Genomic DNA, 24,816 nt, shown 5'->3' on the forward strand with positions numbered 1-24,816 from the left:
CTGACTCTGACAGGCCATCATGTTCTGATCTCGACAGACAACACAACAGTGGTGTCGTACATAAACAGACATGAGGGCACTCGCTCACTCCCCCTGCTAAAAGGTTACACCCATGGGTGATAGCTCAGATCTGACAGCGCTTCAGCAGGGCAGTAGTGGATCACTTTGCATCCTAAGAAAATGTTCACTGCCCACTATTCTTCTCCATAACAGATCGCAATGCCCCTCTTGGGATTGTTCTTGGGCTTGTCCCTAATCCTGGTGGCCCCTCGTTAGCCGGCGAAGTCGTGGTATGCAGAGATAGACAGCCTGCTAGCAGCAGAACCATGGAAACTTCCTCTCCTCAAGAATCTTCTGTCTCAGGCAGCGGGGGAGGTAGTTCACACGCTTCCCGAACTGTAGAACTTGCATGCTTACCTGTTGCAAGGTCCAATCTGATAGCTAAAGAACTTTTCCTCAAATGTGATTGGGACTATTCAAAGTGCTTGGGCCTCGTCTACTATGGTTTATATGCTTACAAGTAGCGAGCTTTTAAGCAAGGTAATGTTCTTTCATTTCAGTGCTCCATGGTGGAGGTAGGGCTGGGCGATTTGGCCTAAAATCAAAATCTCAATTAATTGAACATTTTAACTCGATTACGATTAATGAACGATTATTTTATTTATTTTTTGCCCTCATAACACGTGATTGTGCTTTAAGTGTTGAAACAAACTGGTGGTGTTACCTTTTGGCGTCGAAACTGTTTTTCTACAGTATCTACATCTGACTTCATTTTGTTCAGTGTCTGTGTTTAAGCTCTCCATGCTCGACATGTTGGCGAAATAACGTAACGGAGCGGGGTCACGTGACTCCACACGCGGTAATGTTTTTAAAGGGAAAGTAATCAAAATAATCGACCTGGGAAAATTTAATCGATTATAGGTTCTAATTGTCGATTTCGATTACTTTTCGATTAATCGCCCAGCCCTAGGTGGAGGTTTTGTTTTTTCTACAACAACTGTTAGAAACATTAATTAATTTATTCATCCTCTATACTGCTTATACAGTATAGCCTGAAGCCCATCCCAGGAAAATATGGGCACAAGCAGGGGTACCATCACAGGGCATGCATGCACCACACCTTCAAACACACAGTCTTTGGACTGTGGGAGAAAACAGGAGTACCTGAAGGAAACCCACAAGGGAGAACATTCAAACTTGGTGCACACCTTTGAAGCAAACCCTCGACCCTGGAGGTGCAAGGCGATATTCACTTTCACAGTTTTTAACCATTTACGGCCCCCCTCGCCCACAACTGTTGTCAAAAATATAGTATATTCTGACCAGCAATTTTTTTCTTAGTTGTTTCATAAAAATGTAAACTACCTCTTTATATTTAATTAGGGGAAACGTGGTTAAATTAAATAACTGTGAAAGCGTAAAAAACATGCAAGCCAGGCGATTTGAGAAGAGGTTTCAGGGCTTTAATAGTTTATTTTTTGTTTGGCTGCTAACAAAAACATGTCTCTTTACAAATTGAAAAGGAAGGTGGATGATGAACACAGACAGTTTCAAGAAAGATGGACATTGCAGTTTTTTTTTCTGTGGAGTTTAATGGATATGCAAGGAAAAAGGAAAATATTAAAGGAATATAATCCCAAGCGCCATTACTCGACTTAACACAGAGAACAATATAATAAGTACCAGGAAGACGAGAGAAAAGACGAGCTACGCCATTGCAGAGCGAGCTAACGTTTCAGCAAAGCCTTTTCCATAAAGCCAAACAGGATGCTGATGCTGCAGTTGAAAAGTTGCAGTTCCGCTAAAGCAGGAAAGCCATTCACTGAAGGGCAGTTTATGAAGGATTGCATGTTGAAAGTCGCTGATATTCTATGTCCAGGAAAAAAAAGCTTGTTTAACCATCTCTCTCTATCGGCAAACACCGTAGCAGAGCATATTAGTGAGTTATTGAATGACATTTATGATCAGTTATGCGACAAAGCTCGAGTTTTCACTACATACTCTGTGGTGCTTGACGAAAGCACAGACAAAACCGACAGTGTTCAGCTAGCCATTTTCATCAGGGGTATTAATGACCAACAAATTGAAGTAACAAATGAGTTGCTGAGTTTGTGTCCAATGCACGGCCGCACATCAGCCAAAGATATATTTCATCAGCTTTGCGACGCAATTGAGCGCACTGGTTTGCCATGGAACAGACTGGCATTACCACTGATGGCGCCCCATCTATGACAGGAAAAAAAACGGACTGGAAAGATTTTCTTAATTAAGAGCAGAGGTGAAGAGATTCATGGAAGATGGCAGAATGGATGTGGCATTCTTATAGGACATGAAACAGGAGTTGAACATCCTTAACCTGAAACTCCAGGGCACTGTCACCTCATCACAGCAGCATATGAAAGTGTGAAAGCCTTTTCCACAAAACTAAGATTATGGAGAACTCAGCTTTCTGCAAAAAACCTCAGTCATTTCACAACATGCAGATCTCTTGTGGAGGATGGCACAGTATTCAGTGGTGATGAATATACCTCTGCTATTGGAAACCTTCAGCAGGAATTAGATCAGTGTTTTGCTGACTTCAAGGCACACTGTGACACTTTCCAGCTGTTTGCAGACCCTAACCCCTTCTCAGCTGATGTGGAGAGTGTTCCAAGTGTTTTGCAAATGGAACTGATTGAGTTGCAGTGCAAGAGTGAGCTAAAAACTAAATTCAGAGAGGCACAAGGAAAAGTAGACAAGACTGAACAGTTTCCTGAGAGAATTACCTCCATGCTTCCCAGAGGTGTCCAAAGTGTTCAGTCGGGTAATGTGCCTTTTTGAAAGCATGTATCTATGTGAGAAACTTTTCTCAACCATGAACTTCAATAAATGCATGTACAGGTGCTGGCTTAGTTTTGCCCATCTTCAAGCTGTACTCAGGGTTTTAACTGTGACCTCCATTAGGGCAAATGTGGCTCAGTTGTGTGAGCAGAAGCGCCAGGTGTCTGGCAAAAAATAGAATAGTGTACAAATATATTTGTTGCATTTTAAATTGCCTGCATTTAAAATTGCATTTGTTTTGTGCAATATTGTTAGTTCTTAAGATTGTTGATTCTTAGTTATTAAAGTTAAAATTAAGTTAGGAAAAGGATTTACAAACTGTTAAAAACTAATATATAAAACAAGTGACAGTATAAGAAAAAATGTTAATAATGTAATTTAAATTAAATAAGAGCTAATGTCTAAATAAGTAAAGAAATGTTACAGAAATATTGTGCTTTCTTGTTGTGCTTGAATGTTAAAAAGGCGCTCGTATGTGATGTCAAATGGCCCCCAAATAACTTGAGTTTGAGACCCATGATGTATAACATTTCCTCACTATTCATCTGAGCATTTGAAGGTTAAGGGCTTTGCTTAGGGCTCAACAGTGTCAACTTGGTGGGGCTTAAAGGCTCACTAAGGGGCTTGAACCTTTGACCTTCCGACCAGTAGACAACGCCTTAACCACTGAGCTACCCCTGCCCCAGGTGATAGTGTTTACCACTATGCCATTGTGCTACTACCAGAGATAAACAATATAACAATAACAGCTTCTTGCGTTATCACGTTTATCTTATTGTGGGTTGTAACAACTTTACCCTTAAAACTCAAGCGGCAGATCCGTGCCGGCAACACATAATAGGGCAATGACAATTAAAAAAAAGTTGTGCTTATATAGAAGCCTTGGTGGTGTGAATTAACTGGAAGGCTTCAGACAACAATATTGTGTATTTTCTGATATGTCAGGTAGAAAGAAAGATATCATTACTTTTTTATCACTACCGGAATATGGGAATGATGTCACAAAAATGTAGAACTCTCAAAATGAGATTTTTTTTGGTTATAGAAATAACTGTAAACAACAATAAAAACTTGTGATCATGTATATGTAAACTATTTCTTTGCCTATGTGACATAGTTTTTTTTGTATATTTTGCTCAGTCATGTTGGTCATAGTCATAGTTGGTAAAAATTTAATAATATTTAGTTCATCATATTGCCTTGGTGGTGCTGAAAAAAAGGACATTATACTGTAACATACTGCACAATTCCGAGCCCTATATATGTTTAAATAAAAAAACAGCTAAACAAAAAAAATGTATTAAATGCTCTGGGTGTTAAAGGGCTATACTCTATAGTTAATGCCACAAAAAGATTTTTTTTTTTTATTAAGATTTTTGCATGTACTGTACATAAAATAAGACAGAAATTGTCTTATTTTTGGAGGGGACTGTAGAGGTATTAAAAAAGTATGATGCAAACAAGTAAAAATTACATTTTGGTTTTGAGATTTGCATGAAACCAAAGTATTACCAAAGACTGATCTGTGCAAATTTATGAAAATTGCATAAAAAGTGTGTATTTTCTCATTTTAAACTGCTGTCCAACATGAATTCTAAGTTACTAATTCTAAACGTGTTTGGTGGCACTTTTCTTAACATAATATGTTACTATTTGTTTGTGTCTCTTTTTTCCCGCAGCCTTGTTTCATCCTTAAATATTATAATGTATCCTTAATCACATGACATTTGCAAACGTTTAAAATGTTCATGAAAAAAATGTGTTTAATTTAATTTTATATTTATTTTAAATATAATTAAATGGTTATTATTTCTTGTTATTCTTTAAGATAAAATATTAGCTGAACACCTGTGAGTTCATTCGCATAAAATGGAGGCATTAAAGTATATAGAAGAAAGGAAGAAGAAGAAAGTAACAAAATTAACTTTTTTCATTATATAATGCAAAACTTTTGTGAAATAAAGGAAAACATTCGCAAAATCATGCAAAACTTGACCTTCGACCAGAAGGGTGAGAGTACATGATTGAATTACCAAAACTTTAGCTTTACTTGGTATACAAGTCAAATTTAACAATGATGTCTTACCATATTTTTGTTTGTTTGTTTAGTCGTTCAGTCGTGTTCGACTGTTCGTGACTTCCTGGACCATAGTACGCCAGGCCTTCCTAGATACTGTTCATGGTGTTTTCTTGGCAAGAATACTGGAGTGGGTTACCATTTCCTTCTCCAGAGGACTATTTATGGACAATTCGGAGACAGCAACTAGCCTTATCTGCATGGCTTTGGACTGCGGGAGGAAAGTGGAGAAACCGGAGGAAACCCACCAAGCATGATGAGAACATGCAAACTCTATACTTGGACAAAGTCATTAAGGCGGTTCAGCTGTTTTAAGACATCTTCGCAAAATGAGCCAGACGTATATGAATCTTTTTTGTTTTTGTGAGATCTTGTAAAGGTTTTGTGAGATATATCGAAAGATTTGTGTTATTTCACAAAAAATTAACTTTTAAATATATTTTGACTTCTCCCATGAGTCTTCTTAACATTGCAAAAAAAAAAAAAAACAGGCAGTAGCATCTTTTCTTGCTTACTACTTTTCAATGCTACACTAACAAGAAATCCAGCTTATAAGTACGTGAGGCTCCAAGAGAGGTATATGACACAGTTGCACTGAGTTATGAAACTGAGACACAATTACTGAGACAAAGCTGAAGTTCTGATCTGATTAGGCAGAAAGAGAGAAAGTTGCATTAGAGATTAAGCAGAAGATAATCTGTACTGATGCCATCGTGGTACAACAACATTGTGGGTGCATGTAGGAAACTTTTAACCAAACTAAAACCATATTCTAGATCAACACCAGTAAAGAACAAATATCAATTTAGATTAATGCCGAACGTGATTAATGTGATTTTCCAAGCAAAAGCAGAGCATCAGAAAATATTAGGCAGGTCATGATCATTTATTTTATTTAATTTTAAATGAATAATAACATAGCACTCCTTTAGATCATCTCATGGGTTTCAAGCCTTTGACACTGATCCTGGTGCAAGAGTAAAGTAAAAATATTGAGCAGTTATACAAAAATAGTCAGTCGAAAAAGAAGAATCAGCTTTATTACACAAATTGTTTGTACTTGTGCACTAATCCAATGCTGGTTCAGAATCACATACTGTATGGATAGATAAAATGTGAAGCCTTTTACATAAGACTGTCCAGAGAAAACATGACTGTTAAGCTTTTACATCAAGTCCTTTTTTTGTTTTGTTTTTTATGAACGTACAGTAAATGTGACCTTTTTCATATGGCAGACTGTACGTAAGATGTAATTTAGAGAACATTTTCATATTTAGATGAGTGGGCTTAACTACTGTCAGTTCAATTCCTTATTCATTCAACACCTTATCACCAGCTTCAGACCCATCATGTGTGTCTGTGTGTACTGTATCATGACCTTTCAGAATCCCATCATCATGACACACAGATGGGCAGAGATGGTCTGCTGGCATTATCTGTCTCATGGGTTACAGCTTTACGGATTATCCTTTCATTCGTGACTTTTTAATAAATAGTGCAGACCCAAAGGGAATATTCTCTGCTGTTATTTTGCTATTTTATTTACGGACTGAATTTTTGAAAATACATTTAGAAATGTACTGTATCATATACTTTGTCCAAGGCAATGTACAAATGAACAATCAGTTGAAAACATTGTGGTACAAATCATTTAGCAAACCTGTAAAAGCAAAGCACAAGGACAAAAGACAAATGCTTATTTGTGCATGTGTTAAGAGATTTCCAGCTGTTATAAAAAAAAGCACAATTTTAACCCTAATTGCATAATACCAAAAGCAATCAGTAATTACAGTTTTAAACCTAAGTGTATCAATAATAGAAACCTAAGTGAATGAGTAATAGAAAAGGCAATTAATGCCTAGAAAGCAAGGTGTTTTTTTCCTGGATATTACATAACCATTTTAGCATTGTGCTTCAAAATCTAATTCATATAACTCTGAGATATTTTTTTTGCCACACACAAGGGGTGTTCAAGTCAAACCTGGACTTTTGATTGTGCAGAATAACAAAACACAGTTATGAGGGTAAACACTCTCTTTAGTTTCTATATAATCTTCTGCTAAACTTCTTTACTTATCTTTACTCTATACTTTAACAGCATTTCGCAAGTGATTAAATGGCAACGAATTTTGAAAGCTTTCTTAGTATAATGGAGCCTCCTTCATATCTGAAATGGTGCCCACCTTTACTGGCCCAAACACGTGGAAATGGCTTGGAGCAAGTACGGGACAGTACGGGGGATGTGGCAATAACTCCTTTAAAGTGCAAGTGGTGTTTGTGAAAGATTGTGTGTGCAGTTCCCATAAACAGAAATGTCTCTTCTGCAAATTGGTGACAAGTTATCTGGCACTTTTCAAGGAAAAGGCGTGCCACTTGCTGAATGTTCATAAAAACCACTTTAGTGGACTCTGAGCAACCTCAGCAAAAAAAAGTGTAGTTTAAGATGTTTGAACTATTAAAATGAGCTAAAGTCGGTGTAGGTTATACATTCTCCGCAATATTTACAAGAACCACCAATTTATTTATTTATTTATTTTATTTTTTTTTGGGGGGGGGGATTTTTCCCAGATTTTCTCCCTAATTTGGTCACTTCCAATTCCTCCCCGTCACTAGGGGGCTCCCACATTAAGGCTACTACTACCACTCAGTCGGGAGGGCCGAAGACTATCACCTGTTTCCTCCCAACCACATAACGCCAGCCGATCACATCTTTTCGAACTGCTCGCTCACGCACTGTTGGGGCGGCGTAACACACTCGGAGGACAGCGCTATCCGCTCCTTCCGCTTGCACGAACTCACACATGCCCCTGATTGGCTGTAGAGCCGTCATTAATGTGGAAGCACCAAGTACCTCTCATCCCTCTCCTCGGCCAATCAGCTCTCTCTAGACCTCCGCCTCCGAGAGGTTACAGCATCACCCCGGAATCGAACTCGCAATCTCCGGATGATAGGTTAAAGTTAAAGAAGCATCAATGAAATGTCTTTCTGCCAGATGGAATATTGATCTGCAATCAGACCTTACGCTAACATCCCGGTGTTTCAATAGGGCTTGGTTAGGAATTGACTTAATTGAGAAAGGTGTGCCACAGCTTTTCATGTCCAGGTGGCCTGCTGTTCCACCGGCTGCCAGACTATAATTAACATACACACAACTAAAAACTGCCCTTGTACGCTTTAGAACAGACAGAATAAATTGCTGGATTACCAAGTATGAACTATAGCGCAGTTGGCAAAATATTCTGCAGAGAGCCATCATACTGCTTTCCGTGTTTTCAATAAAGACAGCATGAGATGAGTTCCATATTGTGCCATGAAGATGTTCCATATGGTTTCATATGGTGGGGTGCTGAGTACCAGGGTTTAACACATCACCGAGCGATCACCTGCTGGGAAATCTCTTTAGGGAAAAAACGAACAAGCAGAAAAACAGGAACTAAAAATAGCTGGGGATTTTTTTTTTTTTATGGTCAAGTTCACACAGCACTAAAAAAATTAGTCAAGTGCAATATTATAGACATAGAGCTATTTCATTGTTCTACAAAGCATCTGGTGTTTAAAGCTCATTCTTTTCTTCCTCAGTGGCCATGTAGAAACTGCTGTTCAATCAGGGTCATAAAGCGCTAAGAAACGAGGCCACACTGCATCAGGTGCCTTGTCTGATTTATTCCCTCTGCAACTACCAGAGTCTGAACCATCCCATTAGTAAATGAGCCCTAACTCACAGCGACAGTCTTATTCTCCCTCTTGGCTCCCTCTTTGGGCGGGAGCAATGCAGTTGGAAGGCTGTGAGATTTGGAAAAGTTTTCTACTTGATAGATTTAGTAACTACTTACTGCTTCAGAGGGGCAGGTGGTTCAAAAGTGTGTCGTCCTAGTCTGGGTGGTAAAGTGGGGTAACTGAAGTTCCATGTAATCCAGTTTTTACTTTTTGTCTTATTTTCCCAGAAGTGGTTTTTATTATTTCTTCATTTGTGTCTGTGTGTGTGTGTGTGTGTGGGTGTGTGTGGGTGTTTGCCAGAAGAAAAAGAAACTGTAAAAGGAAGCACTAATAATGGTAATAAAGTGGTTAAAAAAAAGTCCTGCACTCCAAACCTCAGACTAAAATAACTTGCACACACAGCAACTAGCATCTGCCCTGCACCTCCTTTTAGTTTAATAATTTAGCAACTCAGGATGCTTGAAAGAAACATCATGCATGTACTATTTTTCCTCTGTAAAGGTAACTTTGGGTCATTATTGCTGTAATACCACTATTTCATCGCCGTATTGATGTCATATGACAGCCAACTTTTTAATGTCCAATTCTATTGTCCAGATAACACACTGATGATGATGATGGTGGTGATGATGAAGATGATGTATTGGGGTGTTGTCTTTGTGGTAAGCTCCAGGACTAAGAGCACTAATAGTATCTACCTCCCACATAAATATTTTTGAAAAGTCAGAAAATGCCAGAAGAAGAGTGTTACAAAGCAAAAGATTGGATATTTTTCTGGTGCATCTACAGTAGATTTTAGCACCTTCTTTGTTTCTCCATCATGCTAACTTCCTGTCCACCTTTTTTTTTTATCATTTTTATTTATTCCAAGCAACAAGGCTATTTGTTTACATACGTAAGTAGGTCACAGATTGTCCTCTCTATATAAAAACAGTATAATATAGTAGAAATAGACTATTTTAATAACATGGTAAAAAGGACCATGTACCATGGTTAAGGTCATTTATGAAGCGGTGGTTCATTTCACTAGTCCGTATCAGCAGTTTGTAAACTTTTGTCCATTTTTGACTGTCAGTTTAGTTTAACACTAAAATAAAATGTGACACTACATGTAACATGAGCACAGTACATTATCGCTGTTCATTGGTCTAATGAGTCTGGCAAGGGGTTAGGAGGACGGTCTGTCCATTCTGACTTTACTATACAGAACGTATTATTTACTGACTTATCATGATGTCGCTCCAAATGAGGATTCTCTAAAATTGTATATCTCTAGTTATCCATCTCTTTTTATTTCATCTTCCTCTCTTTCTGTTACCGTTTTTAAATGTATCATTCACTATGTGGTGTTTTATTTAAAATAATGAATAAAGTAAGTGTTGGAAAAAAATAGATCCATGCCTTGGAGAAATGGCACAATTCATTTGTTCATAAACCATACCAACAGAATGCTGAATGGACATCGAGATAACTTCATATTACATTCATAATATTACATACATACAAATACATTACTGCTTCACTCTTTGCACAGGAAATGACTGAGAAAAAACAAGGTGGTGAATATTGAGCATGCATCAACTTGTTAAACCGAATACATGTTTTGATAAGCATGTAAAAATGCAAAATGCACCTGGAGCTGCTCGGATTACACTTTCAGTGTAACTTTCAGATTACACTTTCAGTTTTGTCCGGATCAAGGATATAACCACAAACAGACCACTTTCAAGTTCTTTTAGAACTGGATTGAATGCGCCTTATAAAGGTTGTTTAGGTCACGCCAGATTGCTTAAAATGTACGAATTTCTGAGTACAGAATGCCTTTAATCTACATCCACTGCTGTGCCTATTAATGTTTAAGTATCCTAGCCTACTGAATACTAATGCCTTTCTCTCTCTCTAATGCTTGTAGCCTTTTACAACTCCCATGAAAGATCTAAGCCCTGACTATTTCTAACAGCTGTGGAAAAAGATTGTTTATTCTGCTCAGGTTTGAGGTGGTTACATGGCTGTTACTTGGAACCAGGATAAGCTGATGCTTCATGTCATCTGGAGCTTCTCTGGAGACTGAAACCTTTTGCTCCTCAGATGTGTAATTACCCACTAGTGCTGTCATCATCATGAATCAGTGTGTCCCAGACATGCTGTCTTAGTGGATTAACTTTGCACATGGTCTTTTCAGATATATATCACGATCTAAGGCAGAAGTTCTGGAACATCAGAATAGTTTCAGAAAGAAAAGTAAGAGGTGATTGAATGATGAATTAAGGGATCAAAAAGAGAGGGAGAGAGAGAGAATCACACCACTCACTATTCACCGTACACATTAACAATCCTACAACTCCTGTATCAGCACGTGGTCATATGAACGCTGCAGCACTCACACCCTGGACTCGGATAAAGGGAGGAGGACTGTTAAAGAACAAAAAAAAGGGACTTCCCAGGTTTCGTTTCATCACACTGCCTGGAGGAAGTTAAAACTTTAAAACCACCCACAAGCGAAAAATCCCACAAAGATCTGAGAAAAAGCATGGAATTAAATTTGAAGCAGAAAAAAAAAACTTTTTTGTTTTCCAGTTCAAGTAACTTAGTTAAATACGGATAGGTTGGAGGAAAAGAAACAGAAACTAAACATGACTAATGCATCAGTCAATTGAATTTTTTCCACATTTTCTCCCCAATTTGTTGATCTATTCTTTTCTCTTATTTTAATTATTGATCATCATGAAATGATGTTAGGTTATTTTTCACTCTGTTTTACTTCCAGATTTTATTTTTAGGGTTTCAAATTCATATATTCCCATAAGAGTTCGTCTATACTGCGTTATCCTTTAATACAGGGTTACAGGTACAGGGTTACGGGGGGAGCCATGGAGCCTATCCCAGGAGACTTAGGAAACAGACCCTGGACAGGGTGACAATCCATTAGAGCACACACACTACAGGCAATTTGGGAGTGCCAATTAGCCTAATCAGCCTATGCTTGGACTGTGGGAGGAAGCCCACAAAGCACAGGGAGAACATGCAAAAACCCATGCACACAGAGGCAGGAACCAAACCTGGGAATCGAACCCAGACCCGGTGTTTCAGGTGGTTAAGTCTCTGGGTGGCTGATCACCAGGTTCCTCTGTTGTGCCCTTGGGCAAGGCCCTTACCTCTGTGACCATACAAAATACCCAGCCACTGAAAATGCAGGGCATCCAGTCCCAAGCCTGGGGAAATGGGTGGGTTACAGCAGAAAGGGTAAAAAAAAAAACATGTGCAGATCAAATGGTCTGACGTGTCAACCCTGAAAAATAGAACAAACCCAAGAAGAAAAAATTGAGCTATATATAAGTGAGCTATTTTTCTTACAGTGTTCCACATCAGCTTTAGTGGAACCTTGAGAAATCAATGTCGGGTTTTCCTCCTACAAAACATTCCAACTAGAACTCATTTACAACGAACAGAATCCCCACCAGATCACTATGAAAAACTCCCACAAACATATTTTCCAGTTCTTCAGCTCTCCACTAGTCTCTAAACTGATTATATTTAATCAATCTCTGCTGTTTATTTTAACGGATTTCCTTCTCGTGCTGATTCAGCTCACGTTCTTCGCCTTCTCCTTGATTTACTTCTAATGCTAATGCAGCACATGTTCCTTGACGGACCTTCTCGACCTCTCTCCTCTGCTGCTTATGCCGTGTAAGGATTAAAGAGCAATTAAGAACCGCTCTGAGTTATAGATTAGGGGGAAAGGATGTCGATGCGGTGCTGACCTACTTCTGCAGTGTTGGGATGGAGCAGCATCTACAAGATAGCCATGGGTTCCAGGATTAGACAGTGATTTGCTTGGTAGAAAGGTGGAATTTAAATAGTGGTTAAATTTCCGTAGACATACAGTATCTGAAAGTTTCACATTCACTCTCTCACTCACTATACCATTTGTCCTCTACAGGGTTGCGGGACACGTACGGTCTATCACTGGTGACTAGTCAGGGTACACCTTGGACAGGGTGCCAATACACACACACACACACACACACACACTCTTAAACCACAAACTGGAAACTCTTACAATATAATTAATTATATCACAGTATTCTTAAATCTAATTGGTCATTTTTTTTATAACAGAAGCTCTGGCACTAGTACAAGCTGTAATTCAAAGAATTATATATTAATGACATTGTGATAATACATTATTGTTTCTATGGTAACCATTCATCAGGGACACTTCACATAAGCTTTAGTTCCAGGCAGAGTTAAAACCGACTACCCTTAAAGTAACCACCCCATCACACCAGTCTGTCTTATTTCTCATATAATTATAACACACACAGTAAGTGGTGTGTTGGGGTTGTTAGCAACCCAAATTTAATAATAACAAAACAGCCTAAAGTGTTTAATTCCTTTTTATTTTTAGCTGTGCCGTGCCTCCTCCAACGCAAACGCATAACTGATTTTAGAGAATACATAACAATTAGTGCTTCACAATTAATCACATTAAAACCAGTTGGTTTCACAATATAGACCGGTGCAATTGCTTAATCACAAAAAGGTGCAATGTATGACCGGTTATATTGTACTGTATATACAGCTATATATTACAGGTAATTTATGTAGAGTTTGCATGTTCTCCTTGTGCTTGGTGGGTTCACTCCGGGTACTCCGGTTTCCTCCCACAGACATGCAGGTTAGGCGTTCCCAAATTGGCATTGCCCAGAGTGTGTGTGTGTGCCCTGTGATGGATTGGCACCCCGTCTAGGCTGTACCATGCCTTGTGCTGTAAGCCTCAGGGGATAGGCTCCACGACCCTGTACACAGTATAACGCGGTATAGACGATGACTAAGTGAGTGAGATCCTATTCGCTGTTAGACTACTGTATATAAATATGTTTCAAAACTGAGTGGTACATTTAATACTTACATTTCGCAGTTTAAATCACAATCATGACATGTCATAATAATTGCAGTAAGTGTTTTGTTTTTTTTTCAATTAAATTGTGCAGCCCTAATCAACATCTAAATCTAAATTTGCCAACTAGTTAGCTGATTTATCTACTTAAATCTACATCTACAGCTCTGTGGAGTGTATCAACATTAGCATTTATGGGGATCTGTCAAATGTGGGGGCAGAATATTACTAATATATTATTTATTACTAATTAATAATAATCAAATATTGAAGGAATCCCTGGAAAATTATGAACATTTTGAATCGTATCCCAAATTCCTACACTTCTTAGAAATTCTTAGAAATCTCCTTGGATTTTGGATGTATGAAAATCCGATCTGTCTTGTACATATATAACACACTTACTGTTATACAGTCAAATGCATTTTTGTTTTAGACTAAAAATCATCCTCATTTTCACTTCATGTGTAACAAAAAAAAAACAACATACTGCACATGTGCAGTCCTCTGACTAATATATCCGTAGTGTTGGCACTTTTATGTAAACAAATACACAAAAAATAATGTATTATTATCATAAATAATCAATAATCCTACCACTACCCCTTCTCTTGCTGAATTTTGTGTGTTAATTACAAAATATAATTTATATAACGTTCAGCACACAGGGCTCGGTGTGAGGGGAAAAAAACCTTCTTTGCTGATCATATGCATCCAGTACACGTCTGTAATTACTTGTACAGTATTTACTCACAGTGCATGCACAAGTGTTGACATGCCACCCACTCACACTTCAGTTGACCTCCATCAGAAAATCATTCTGCACACGGCTACCGCAAACTCACTCATCGATATTAAGCTCAGGATTGAAGGAAAGTGCATCGTCAGCAATGAATAAATAACACCCAGACAGCTCCGGGGTGCCAGACGAGGACACTGTGCTTCAGCCGAGCTCAGCTTCCACGTGAATGCCGTTGGTGCTGAAGCTTGTTATGCCGTAGTGTTTGCTAATAAACAGTTAATAGGAGCGATGAACAAAATTGATGCGCACCGCATAACAGGACATATAGTTATTAAGATATTATTCCATCCTTCACATTTGGGATTGCCCATAAAACACATCTCATATCTCTTTTAGGGGTCAGACATGCTCTCACACCTTTGAGAAGAGTTATTGCTCATGCATGGTGGTGAAAGGGAAAATAAATCACACTACAATAACTACAATCAGTGTGCTGTGGTTTACTGTGTGCTCTGATTTCAGTTACAGATGAATGCTGTGAAAATACCAGGGCTAAACCGATTGCAGTACAAATGTGGGCACAACTTTTTTTATTATTATTATTAAATTACATATGTTATTTAAATTGCACGTTTTTAGAGCGACAATTCCTCGAAGTGCTACTTAACGTATTCTCCATCACAAGCCATGCCATTTGCACCAACATTGGACCTAACTCTTTTAAAATCCCCTTTGTGGCAGTTGATAGACACCCAGTGGATAGTTTGGCTTCAGTGCTGGTTTCTGTCTTGATCCATCTGTTCATCATTGTTCTTATCATCTTAGCGGGTCAGAGACGTTTGGAGATAACAGCACTAAATGGGCAACTTTGTGTAAGAAGTGTTTTTGGGGAAAAATTATGAATGATCATTTAAACGCTTGGTGAAAAAAAAAAAAGAGTAGAAATCACGGCTGTGTGTAATATTCACTCTAAGAGCATTTCCATACACAAACAGTGTGATGAGAACTCACAGGATTGAGATTAAACAGCTGTGTGGCCATAAGGAAACTACTTGTTATTAATGCTACTCTGAAAAAGGCTTGGATTTGCTAGGGAGCATAAAGATTAGATTTTGGAGCAATGGAAAAGGTCACATGGTCTAATGAGTCCAGATTAATCCTAATCCAGGGTGGTGGGTACATTTGGCTAAGGCCTGGTTTATGCTTCTGCGTTAAGTCAATGCCAAAGTTACTGCATGTAACAGCCACGTACACTATGCTGTAGTCTATGGCACAGCCTGAGGTGCACATCCCCAGTAAAATAACTACACATTGCAGTAATGCAGACCACAACAACTATAACTATTCCACCTGGTAGCTTTACATTTCCGTTTTCCTCTATGCTTTTTAATCGAGTTGAAAGTTGAGTGAACATGGACCAAATCGAAGACTGCAGGGCATCAACTTGATGCGGAACCATAAATTAGGCTTAAGAAGAGTGAAACAATATACCCATCATGAATAATGCAAAATACAAAAATACTTGCAACATTATGTGGTAACAAAATAAAGTCAGCTGAGGACCTGTATGTACTAAATGACCAGGTTATCACATCAATGTTTTTTTTCCCCCTGATGGCACGGAAAATTTTATAATAGTATACATTCACACCGTTTCTCACAACAACACTTTAGGATACTAAAAGATACTTTTCATGATCTAGTCACACAACCAGCATAATTTATTGTAAAGACTAACTTAACAACCTAGCTTTTAGTTGCTTAAATTCAATGCTTTATAGATTTATTAAAATCATGCAGTGTCCAACTATTCTGTGTTTTAATGCAGTACAGTGACATCATGAATAGCTAGATTGTGAAAACAGTCTGTTTTAAGCTTTTATGATGACAGGTGCATGTATTAATTGACAGTATAACATTAAGTGCATATATATATATATATATATATATATATATATATATATATGCCACTACTTTTGTTACCTTACGCTTTAGAAGTAGGTCTACTGATCTGGGATCAGTTGTTCTACTATCTGTGTGATAGTAAAGTATGAAGAAACTGAAACACGCCTGGGTCTAATTCATCACTGGGAAGAGCATGATGATATACTGGAAGAAATTTGACACCAAGTGCTGTTTAACATGTCTATCCAAAGGTGTGTTCAGGTTGAGATCTAGACACTTTCTTTTATGATTTATATTATTTTTATTCTTAATAAACCATTTAGTGAGCCTTGGGACCAAGGTCTACAGGATACAGTAGGTGATCAATCAGAGGAATTAATTGCAGGAATTCTTCTCCTTATATGGGTAACTGGATCTATCCACCCCATGCCAGCAAAATAAATCTCCATAAAATAAAACCCTATAAAATTAACAGAGGCACCAGATTTGCTTGAATTTAAGCCATCTGTAGGGGAAATTACTGAAAACTGAAAAGCGTCCAAATTGATTTGACCTTGGTTTGTGAGTTAAGCGCGCCCTCTAGCGCTGAACTTGCAGATCAACATGGCAAGCCAATCAATTTGTCTGTGAGTTCAGCGCGCCCTCTAGTGGTCACCTGGAAAAAATCTGCATAATCACTGGTGTCGCACAACAATCTCCCTTTTGGGCATGCTCAACCCTCACACAGCCATTTATTTTGTAAACAAATTATGAAAGAAATACACTCACCTAAAGGATTATTAGGAACACCATACTAATACGGTGTTTGACCCCCTTTTGCCTTCAGAACTGCCTTAATTCTACGTGGCATTGATTCAACGAGGTGCTGAAAGCATTCTTTAGAAATGTTGGCCCATATTGATAAGATAGCATCTTGCAGTTGATGGAGATTCGTGGGATGCACATTCAGGGCACGAAGCTCTCGTTCCACCACATCCCAAAGATGCTCTATTGGGTTGAGATCTGGTGACTGTGGGGGCCATTTTAGTACAGTGAACTCATTGTCATGTTCAAGAAACCAATTTGAAATGATTTAAGCTTTGTGACATGGTGCATTATCCTGCTGGAAGTAACCATCAGAGGATGGGTACATGGTGGTCATAAAGGGATGGACACGGTCAGAAACAATGCTCAGGTGGGCAGTGGTGGCTCAGTTGGTTAAGGCTGCGGGTTACTGGGTTACTGATCGGAAGGTCGTGGGTTCGAGCCCCAGCATCGGCAAGCTGCCACTGTTGAGCCCTTGAGCAAGGCCCTTAACCCTATCTGCTCCAGGGGCGCTGCAAGCTGGCTGACCCTGCGCTCTGACCCCAGTTTCCTAATTGGGATATGCGAAAATTAGGTCTCTCAACCACACCACTAGGCAAAACTAACACAATATTCTCACAATCAATCAATCAATCTTTATACATCCATGGACACTATGGACAACTCCACGCACATCACATCTACACTACATGTTTACGTTTACATTCTGGACCATTGCACAAAGTCAGTTTAATAACCATTGCACAAAGTCACTTTTTCTATGCATACTTGCACACCATTATAGTTCTATGTGTACAGTATATTTCTATTTTCAGGTTCTATTTTTTCTAGTAAAATTTTTATTTACATTTTCTATCATATTTCTTCTATTGATATTTATTACTTATAAGTTTTAATTCTCTTTTTAAGGTCACTGGCGGTCGTGTAAGCATTTCACTACATTTCGTACTGTGTATGACTGTGTATGTGACAAATAAAATTTGAATTTGAGGCATTTAAACTATGCCCAATTGGCACTAAGTGTGCCAAGAAAACATCCCCCACACCATTACACCACCACCAGCAGCCTGCACAGTGGTAAAAAGGCATGATGGATCCATGTTCCCATTCCGTTTACGCCAAATTCTGATTTTACGATTTGAATGTCAAGACAGAAATCGAGACTCATCAGACCAGGCAAAATTTTTCCAGTCTTCAACTGTCCAATTTTGGTGAGCTCGTGCAAATTGTAGCCTCTTTTCCTATTTGTAGTGGAGATGAGTGGTACCCGGTGGGGTCTTCTGCTGTTGTAGCCCATCCGGCTCAAGGCTGTGTGTGTTGTGGCTTCACAAATGCTTTGCTGCATACCTCGGTTGTAACGAGTGGTTATTTCAGTTAAAGTTGCTCTTCTATCAGCTTGAATCAGTCGGCCCATTCTCCTCTGACCTCTAGCGTCAACAAGGCATTTCCATCCACAGGACTGCCGCATACTGGATGTTTTTCCCTTTTCAAACCATTCTTTGTAAACCCTAGAAATGGTTGTGCGTGAAAATCCCAGTAACTGAGCAGACTGTGAAATACTCAGACCGGCCCGTCTGGCACTAACAACCATGCCACTCTCAAAATTGCTTAAATCACCTTTCTTTCCCATTCAGACATTCAGTTTGGAGTTCAGGAGATTGTCTTGACCAGAACCACACCCCTAAATGCATTAAAGCAACTGCCATGTGATTGGTTGATTAGATAATTGCATTAAGGAGAAATTGAACAGGTGTTCCTAATAATCCTTTAGGTGAGTGTAGAGAGAACGTCTCAATCCAGGTTCACTAAATAATTTTTTAAGCATTTTTGTAAATTATGTGTTTTGCCAGTTTGCCTTTAAGCTTAAAAATCTTTGACAATCTTTAAATAACGACTCAAGGCGTATCTGTGTCTTAAACACCATTTTAAAAGATTTGTGTTGCTTCTTATTACAGCCACAAGGGGGCGCTGTTACAACGCCTAAACATCTTACATGCAAACGGATCAAACAACACAATTATTCTGGTATTAGTTGTAAAAAATGTGTTAACGAGGTGCATTCATCGAAAAATACAAAGCTCCAGGGGTGTCAGAAAATCTTAAAAATACGTGATAATTTCGACTCTTCAGCGAGAGTCAGAGGAGCGGTCATGTGGAAAAAAAAACGTCATTTCCGCTATTCTTTTTTCGTTGTTAAATCAAAAATGCTAATAATTCTCAATGTCTACACTTCCGTAGTGTTTAAAACGTATAACTGATTATTTAGACATGAATTATATGTGTGTTTTACAGTATATACACGTAGTGAGAGGCGTAGGCTAGGTCACAGTCTTAGTGCGCATGCGCAGGTGTGCTTGTTTGCAAACAAACCGCCGTGCGTCTGCGTGTGCGCGTGCGCGTGTCTGAGACGCAGCTGCTGCTGTCATGGCAGAAAACAACGACGGCGAGATCATCGAGCACCATGACGACGAAGAGATGGAGAAAATGCGAAGGCCGAGAAACGAGTCTCAGTCGTTTATGGAGAGCGTCAGAGCTGCAGAGAGGGACAGACACAGCAGCACGCAGTCCTCACACCGCCTGCTGGCGTACAGTGACGCTCTCATCTCCATCATCGCCACTGTCATGGTACAGTAACACACACACACACACACACAGATACTAATTCTACTGGATTGTTTGTGCATCATGTTAAGTTGTGCATGAATGTCTGTTTTTGCAGATATTACCTGTTGCCCATATACAATTTCAAGACAATGAGGTAAGACCTCATTCATTTAAGGTTCAAGAGAGTTTATTTGATATTTATACAAACACCAACAGTACAGTAGAAGCATTGATTATTTTTTATGTGCGGGAAATCTCTGAACGGTGGCTTAACGTTTAGCATTGTCGCCTTGCACCTTCAGGGTCCGGGTTCAGTTCCTGCAAGGAGTTCGCATGTTCTCCCAGTGCTTGGTGGGTTTCCTCCGGGTTCTCCGGTTTCCTACTACAGTCCAAAGACATGCAGATTAGGGTAAAGTTTGTTGTGTTCTTTCGGCTGCTCTCGGAAAGGGGTTCGCACATACAAGCTTGGATGCACTTCCTGACCCAACCCTCCCATTTTATCCGGGCTTGGGACCGGGGTTTAGGGAATCAAACCTGGGCCTTCCGCATGGCTGGCGAAACACCTACCACTGAGCCTTTGTGTTCCCAGATTGCCCGTATTTTATTCTGTTTTTGTTATCTTTCTTTTATATCACTGACTCAGAGAGTTTATTATCTCCATCTCACTTATTAGTCATCTGTACTGCATTATCCTGTATACAAGGTCGCGGGAGGCCTGGAGCCTATCCCAGAAGACTTAGGGCATGAGACGGGATACACCCTGGATGAGGTGTCAGTCCATCTCCAAGCACACACACTCACATTTTCATTCATACACTACAGGCAATTTGGGAACGCGAATTAACCTAATCTGCCTGTGTTTGCATGACTGTTGGAGGAAACCGCAGTAGCCAGAGGAAACCCACTAAGCACGGGGTGAACATGCAAACTCAATACCCATAGACCTTCGAACCCTCAACCCTGTGCTAACCACTAAGCTGTCATGCAAGAATTTATAATTGTTACAATATTTTTAAGAATTTTTAAGAATTTATAATTGCTACATTTATTATTGTTAAGGGCAGAGGTAGCTCACTGGTTTAAGTCTAGGACTACTGATCCGAAGGTCCTTAGTTTAAACCCCAGCACCACCCAAGTTGCGACTGTTGGACACTTAAGTAAGGCCCTTAACTCTTAACTGCTCAAAGGTATAATGAGATAAAAATGCAAGTCGCAATAGGTAAGGACGTCTGCCAGACACCATAAATGTATCGATCATATTACCTGGAATATACTGATTTGATAATATTGAAGTTAGAGCAGATGATCGTCTGAAAGTCGAGCAGATTTGATCACACCATATTTGGTCACCAGAATTCAGTTTAAGGCAGCGCCTTAAAGAGTTCTAAAGGCTAAAAGATCTGTGTTGAAGATGCTTGGTGTTTTTTGTTTTTTTTTACTTGAAAACCACAGACAGATCAAAGGGAGAGACTAAACGCTCTAATGGTAATAAAATATTCCTATTACACACAGGAACTGACAAAAAGCATCCAAGCGATCCTCGCCACTAAGATTGCTGTATACCTGATGACATTTTTGATAGTAACTGTTGCCTGGGCAGCACATATAAGGTAAGTAGAGAGAAATGATATGTACATGTACATGTATAGTCTACATTTGGGGTTCCCGGAAACTAGGCTGGGGTATATATTTATATCATGCATAGTTGAGTACTTGCTCTTTCATTTCCTCAATTCATCTGTTTTCAGATTGTTTCAGGTCATCGAACGCATCGATGACACACTTGCACTTCTTAATTTGGTGAGTTCCTCTGAATATGGTAGCCAAATGTCACGCATGTTGCAGTTTCTCCTTTCTTTGAGGAAGCTTTTACGTCAAACCTTTTCCTCTTTTGGTATTATTTCAGGCTTGTATGATGCTGATTACATTTCTCCCATACACAGTGAGTATTACTATAAAGGAAACAAAAAACAGCCATTTTATAAAGGAATCCTAATGTTCCTACAAATGCAATAATGTCATTGATGGGATGGTGTGTTGTCTATTTCCTGTAGTTTTCTTTGATGGCAACTTTCCCAAATAACACCCTTGGCATTCTCCTGTTTTGTGCCTGCGTCATCGTAATCGGCCTCATTCAGGTACTGAAGCCAGATTTGATTTTGACAGTTTACACTGCTAATACAAAATTATAAAAAAAATTATTAATAGTCTGTACACTGGTTAATCCTGTCTTCTTTGCTAAAATTTCATCCACAGGCGGTTATCGTCTTGTATGGCTTCAGCCATCCTTTCCTCCTAAACGAACACATCCAGATGTCAGAAAATCAGGCCTATTACAGACGGCATGTACTTGAAGTTATAATGCGGGTTCCTATAATATGTTTCTTCGCTGGCATCTTTGCATTCATTTATTTTCAAGTGGTTAGTAATATTTCTTCATTATACAAAATTTTTATATACAGTACATACATACACTACCAGTTAAAAAGTTTGGACACGCCTTCTAATTCCATGGTCTTTCCTGAGTTTTGATTCTTTTTACATTGTAAAACAATACTGTTTAACATACAGTATGATAAAATATATGTTAATATTTTCCCTTAAACAGTTGATATTGAGATGTATCTGCTACTTATGCTCTGTAAATTCTTTATAACGACTCTAATCCGAGGTGCTGTTTGTTAATTGGTAATTTCTGAAGCTGGTAACTCTAAATGAGCTTCTCCTCCACAGCAGAGGTAAGTTTTGGTCTTGGTTTCCTGGGAAGCTCTTCATGAGAGACAGTTTCATCATAGAGCTTGATGGGTTTGCAAATGGACTTAACAATACTGTTCTTGCAATAACTATTCCAGAACAGCTGACCTTCATGCTGTAAAATAATGCCATATGTGTTATTTCATAGATGGTAAATCTCTAGTATTGTTTTAGAATGTAGAAAATAAATCACAGATTATTGAATTAGAAGGTGTCTATCTTTTAGAGTACTGTAGGTGTTCTGAAAAAGGATTCATAGAGGACGTACTACATCTAGAAACGGGAAGGTAATAACAGTAATGTAACTGAGATTTGAATCTGTTTCTAAAAATATTGCTTTTTTTCTCCCCCCCAGTCATATGTCCTGCTGGCTCTTGTCATATTCCTTCCTTATATATCTCAGGCAGTGGCATGGATTTGGACTAAAGTCACTGGTAGTGAGTACCATACAGAACTGCAGCTGTTTCATTGCATTAAAGTTTTTCAATGACATGGAAATCATTTGTCCCTACATAACTAACTTTAAGCTTGGTCTGTTTTTTTTTTTTAGGTCAGATGGAGGAGACGCCAGACTCCATGCTTTTTTATACGTACCATCCTAGTGAACCACTAAGCAAAGAGCGAGTAGAGGCTTTCAGTGATGGCGTTTATGCCATTGTAGCTACTCTTCTCATCTTGGATATATGGTTTGTACCTAAATTTATGTCTAATCACCAATCAAGTAGTGGTAGTGCAATTCATAAACTCACGCAGATACAGGAAATTCGTAACTAATGTTTGCAAGTCAGGTTTATTTCCCAGTCTGATGTTTGATGTAAATGTGAACTGAAGCTCTTGCATGCTTTTATGCATTGCACTGCTAATTGGATGATTGCATGAATGCGCTATGCTAAATGCATGAAGTAAAAATAATTTACTACTATTACCACACATACAGTAGCTAAATACTTAACATAAGTCTTATCTATAAATGTAATGAGCTGTCAGTAATAAATGTCCACTCTTGCTTTAGTGAGGACAATGTGCCGGACCCATCTGTCGTGAACAAGGAGTTTGACGGCAATCTCTTCAATGCCTTGCACCAGTATGGCCCAGAGTACCTGGCCTATTTCGGCTCCTTCGCCACAGTGGGCTTACTGTGGTTCGTGCACCATTCCCTCTTCCTGTACGTCACCCGTGCTACGCGTTTAATGGGTCTCTTCAACACATTCTCGCTAGCTTTTATAGGCGGCCTGCCCCTAGCCTACCAGCTAACACATGAATTTCCCCGTGGCTCTCGAAACGAACTTGAAGCCATCCAGATCAGCTGTGTGATCATTTTCTTTGCCGGCATCTTTCAGCTGGCCATGTGGGTTACAGCCCTCTTCATAGAGCGCGAGACGCTCCACCCGTACGTGTGGCACGGAGGCCGAGAGCATGCTTTCATGCTCGCTAAGCTGTTGCTCTACCCCCTGGTGGCGCTCGGGACTTTTTTCTGCACATGTATCCTTAGCCGCTTCAGCTCGCCCATCTTTCACCTGATGCAGATCGCAGTTCCGTTCGCGTTCCTGCTGCTGAGGTTAATGGTGCGAGTGATGCTGGCCATCCTGAGGTGGCTGTTTTGTCCAAAGACACCTAATGAAAGGAATGCATTGGTGGAAGAGGAGGATGTTCGTGTACCTTTCACGGACATCATCACCTAGCAGGACTTGGTTAACCCGCGTTAAAATCCAGCCAAGTGTATGGGGCCATTTTTACAAAGAATTCCTCCATAAACTTTTGCAACCTGATACTTTAATTGCCTGCTGCAAAGTATGTTTGGAGGAATTTTGACAACATTTGCAACTCTAAAACAATCAGCATCGACTAGCAGTTAATTAATAGTACTGTTATGAAGTTTTGTTATGAGAATGAATGTCACTGCTAAATCCATCCTAGATTTAATGCTATACTTTTTCTTTTTTTTTTAAATACAAGCTGGATCAGGTAAAGTCTCATAAAATAGCAGGTGAATGAGAGGTGAAGTCTAGAAGTGTTGTATTAAATTAAACTCTAGCTTACTTAAAACACAAGGTAAACATAATACCTAAAATAATAAACCTCCCTCCTGCAAAATATTAATCTGATCTAAACATTTAAATGATTTCCACTTATAAGCACTTTTAAATTTTTCATGTGCAGACCTTACTATGCTGTAATACACTGCCCAACCGAAGAAAAAAAAAGAAAGTCACACTTCCCAAAAATTCTCAGTGGACTTAAGGTTTGGACTCTGGTGGCCAATCCATGTGTAATATATGTCTCATTCTCCCTGAACCACTCTTTCACAATTTGAGCTTGTTGAATCCTGGCATCATCAGGGAGACAAAAAAAGATAGTTCGAAAAACCAACAGATACAACCCCAGATAATAACACTGCCCCCACAGGCTTGTACGGTAGGCACCAGACATGATGGTTGCATCACTTCATCCACCTCTCTTCTTACCCCGATATGTCCATCACTCTGAAACAAA

General features: G+C 39.1%; 1 protein-coding gene across 1 annotated transcript; it reads left to right on the forward strand.

Moving 5' to 3' along the window:
- The first annotated feature begins 19,352 nt into the window (after positions 1-19,352).
- tmem175 (transmembrane protein 175) lies at positions 19,353-24,663 on the forward strand. Its single transcript, XM_053481702.1, has 10 exons — positions 19,353-19,590; positions 19,685-19,723; positions 21,082-21,179; positions 21,318-21,369; positions 21,476-21,511; positions 21,624-21,707; positions 21,826-21,990; positions 22,679-22,760; positions 22,874-23,009; positions 23,336-24,663. The coding sequence occupies exons 1-10, from the start codon at positions 19,390-19,392 to the stop codon at positions 24,003-24,005; spliced, it is 1,563 nt and encodes a 520-aa protein (XP_053337677.1). The 5' UTR covers positions 19,353-19,389; the 3' UTR covers positions 24,006-24,663.
- Positions 24,664-24,816: the final 153 nt, after the last annotated feature.

This window comes from Clarias gariepinus, chromosome 21, assembly GCF_024256425.1.
Source record: "Clarias gariepinus isolate MV-2021 ecotype Netherlands chromosome 21, CGAR_prim_01v2, whole genome shotgun sequence".
Classification (NCBI taxonomy): Eukaryota; Metazoa; Chordata; class Actinopteri; order Siluriformes; family Clariidae; genus Clarias; species Clarias gariepinus.